The sequence below is a fragment of the Acyrthosiphon pisum genome, chromosome A2 (assembly GCF_005508785.2).
Source record: "Acyrthosiphon pisum isolate AL4f chromosome A2, pea_aphid_22Mar2018_4r6ur, whole genome shotgun sequence".
Taxonomy (NCBI): domain Eukaryota; kingdom Metazoa; phylum Arthropoda; class Insecta; order Hemiptera; family Aphididae; genus Acyrthosiphon; species Acyrthosiphon pisum.
The window spans coordinates 60175863-60179913 of NC_042495.1; the positions used below are offsets into that span (position 1 = coordinate 60175863).

At 33.1% G+C, this 4051-nt stretch overlaps 1 protein-coding gene across 3 annotated transcripts in view; it reads right to left on the reverse strand.

Moving 5' to 3' along the window:
* The window catches only part of LOC100166226 (serine/threonine-protein kinase N), a 33693-nt gene extending 33092 nt beyond the window's left edge, over positions 1 to 601 (reverse strand). For 2 of the 3 annotated variants that reach the window (XM_016805526.2, XM_003245391.4), the window contains exon 1: positions 25 to 600. In XM_016805526.2, coding sequence (XP_016661015.1) covers positions 25 to 42 — 18 coding nt within the window. In that variant the 5' untranslated portion in view covers positions 43 to 600. Of the gene's footprint in view, positions 1 to 24 lie in introns of all 3 variants that reach the window. The other variant, XM_003245390.4, reaches the window with a different exon arrangement.
* Positions 602 to 4051: the final 3450 nt, after the last annotated feature.

The window sequence follows — 4051 nt, forward strand, 5'->3', positions numbered from 1 at the left end:
TGGACCACAGGTGAATGAACTTACCTGATAATACTCGGCCATCTCAACCGACGACCTGACTGACGCCGGCGACACGGACTGCGACCGCGGGCAGCTGCTGCTCTCCTACGACGACACGTTCAAGCGACAACGGGCGACCATCACACCAGTCGCCAACCGGTTGGGGGGCAAACGTAAAAGCTCGACGCGCACGCACAATCACACAGGCAACAACACGGAACCGCGCGACGGCGACCGAACTACGCGGACGAGCGAACAAAAACGACTACCGGCGGCGGAGGAACGCGGAAAACCATTTCGTTTTGCGTCTACGGCTCTTCTAGTTGCGCGCAATCCGACGACACACGAACACCATTTTTTTCCTTCCCGTGGCACCGGTGGAGGGGAAAACAATAATAACATACGCACGCACGCACGCACGCACGCACGCTCGCCGTACACACGAAACCTGAGGACCGTTGGAATTTGATTAATGACTCGACTGCCGACTAAATTTTATATAAAGTACAATTCAGTACTCAGTTGTACTCGAGGAGGCTCGACTCGACTCGTTACCGGTCGTCACTCGTCAGCGTCAGGCCGTCAGTCTCGTTCAGCTCTGCGCTCGCTATATAGTCGCTACGCGGTCGGAGCGATTATGGAGCTGATGCGCAATCGCGGTGGGTCCAGTGTCGCCACATCCTCGGCGCGGCCAGAGAGAACACGAATAATATAATAATATGCAGTAGTAATAACTATATTATTATCATTACGAGACACGAATACGAAGTACGAGTACCACCGCGATTATACATACCACGATGTAGATAATAATATTATAATATATTATATCTATATACATCGTGATTTTAGATTTATATATTATACTTATAAGCTACTGACTAATGACCAATGACTATATAGGTACCTATATTGTATACTATTTAAATATAATAATATAATATATTATAACCCATATTATCAATCACTAATATACTATTACAGTAGTATAGCCACCGACTACGTAAATGCATTGATCTTAAATAATAATATATTATAAAATCTATGGTAATAGGTATTATTAAAAAAAAAAATAGGTATACAACTTAGTACTTACTCTGGTGACTTGTACGCTTTTATATAGATTCAGACAATTTAGTCACTCACGACTCACTATCCAGTGACTATAATATAATATAATATTATTATGTAGGTAACCTACTAACCTAACTAATCAGCAGTCTTGGGTAGTATTCCGAATAGTGTATTCTGAATATTTTTTAAGTATTCCGAATACTTTTAGAATACTATTTCCAAAAGTATTTTGTGGTGTATTCTGAATACTTTTGAAACTATTCTGAATACTTTTGTAGTATGAAAATTAAATTTTTAATTTGCATGTTATTCCCTTGCATTTGATTTAAACAAAAATACAAAATTTATATTTTATGAGTTGGAAATTTGGAATCAATAATATCTATTAATATCACACAATATCAAAATTATAACTGGTATCGTTTCAAATATTTATCATTTATATTTTATATTTAAATTTTTATATTTTTATCATTTATCAAATAATTATCATTTGATATTTATTTATAATAAAGTATTCGGAATACAATTTTTCATAAGTATTCGAGTATTTATTCCAAATACTTTTCAAAAATATTTTACCCAAGACTGCTTATCAGTAACTGCGTCAGATTCTTCGTTCTGTGATCAGATTTTAATATCAAATTAATAATAAAATGTCTGTCTATAATATATATATATATTATTACACATTAGATAACTTTTGCACTTCTGTCAGTTCTATGTCATGTATTCTAAATACATAACTATAATGTAAATATTAAATAACACAAGACAGTCAATACAATCATCGTCGGAGGGTTATAGTCTATACTCTACCATAGTACCATTGTGACCATGACAAACTAAAGTTCATGATATAAATTATAAATAACATGTTTATGTCATTGCAAATTTATTTACTTTGTCATGGCACTATGGCGGTACCGTTTTTGTCGTTGCTCTTTGATTATTTAATCACAATTCGTAATGTTACTAATAATATCTACCTATAATATATAAATAGGTACATTACTATTTATTATTCTGAGACGCGTTGTGGCGTCAATAATGATTATTAAAAAAAAAAAAACTGTGTAGGTAAATATTATGAGAACGTCACGCCTGCATGTGTTGTCTCCGTCCTACACACGTATGAGATAGACAAAACGCGTTTACGTAGAACTCACTCAATTTTGGGTGATTAAAACACCTATAACAAAATTAAAAGATGACAATATTTTGGAGGGCAAGACAGTGGTATAAACATAAGTTAAAGTCACAGAGTTTTTTTAAAAAATTTAAATGTTGAAAAGTTAAAGGTACCTATTTTAAAAATGTTAAAATTTTTGCTATTTCTAAACGATATGATGAACGTTGTATTGGGTATAATGGAAAAACGCAAGGACTTGCTCAAAAATATTGTCACAATTCAATTTTATAAAAGGTATTTTTACGCAAGAACCAAAATTGAGCGAGTTCTTCTCAGACTGCGTAAACGCGTTTTTTTATGTCGTACGTGCGCAAGACGGAGACAACACAACACATGTGGGTGTGACGTCCTTAAATAATAACAGTTTGAGCTTAAGCCCGGCAACTATCGCCATTAGTTATTTTAGATTCTGATTTCTGAGTGGAACGATGAATGTATTGATTTTACAATGATGTGTGTTTTTTTTTTTATTTTTTTTTTTTTTGTGTCTGTCATCACCTTTTAGGACAGTAAAAGTGCTTGGATTTTCTTCAACAGTACCTTTTCTGATAGGAAAGTGAATCTAGTTGGTACTTTGAGGGTACATTTTTCCAGTAGTTTTCAAAAGCGCCGTGAAAAACAAAAGAAAAATTAAGGAAAAACGGGAATTTTGTTTTCGAGAAAATTGATTTTGGTTTTTGGTGTAACTTTAAAACGAATAACCGTAGATACATGAAATTTTCAATGGTTGTTTATATTTCCATTTTCTATACATGATAAAATTTTCAAAATATTTTGGTTTGTTTTGAGCTGTTTACGGACAATTTCAGTTTCCAATTTAATTAGTTTTTTTTTTTCTATGAATGTCATTAAAACTTTATTTGTTGAGTAAAAATACTTGAAAATTTAATACAAGGCTCCTACTATATTGTTACAATGACATTTGAAAAATATTAAAAATCCTTAGTCACAGTTTTTTTTTATTAGCATTTAAAGTTCAAAAATTGACAAAATATGTAAAAATCACGAAAATTAGCAAATTATTTTGAATTCAAATTTAATACTATCCATTATACAGTGACCAACTTGTAACCTACTATACAGCAGAGCGACATCCACTTACCCACCTTTTTTTTTTATCCTGTATACAAAATTTCTACCAGAAGGAGTGATTTGATTTCAATATGTAATACCTATCTTATCTTTTAGCAAATTGGATTAAGATGGTACTTTAAGCAGGTCATTTTTTGATTTTCTCAATAGTTATTTAATGTCACGGGATAAATCATCTATACTCCGGCCCACGAGAGTCCATACGTAAACCGCGCATTCATATAGTAATACGTGACGTCTGTTTTCTCCCACCATGAAGCCATTCCCTCTATTCGGCTACGTGCCCATGCGCAGTGACGGACGCATTCTGACATATGGACTCTCATGGGCCGGAGTATAGTTACTATAGTCTATGAGATTATGAGTACCTATATAATATTATACATTACAATGTACATATTAAGTCTACTGTCTAGAGTAATATTAATTATAACTTAATTATTCATTTATAGCTCCTAATTACCGTGGAAAGAAAGATTAAACAATTATTGAGAAAATTTAATGAATAAACCAATGATAGTAATAATATATTATTTAATATAATATAACAAATTATTTTAATTGAACAATACAATTTATACCTAATTGTGTATGTTGACGTGGCGACATATATTTCATTAGTCATCACTATAGGTATAAAATAAAATGTGTAATAAACTTTATAATCAGGGCCGGTTTTAGTGGTGGTGTGGG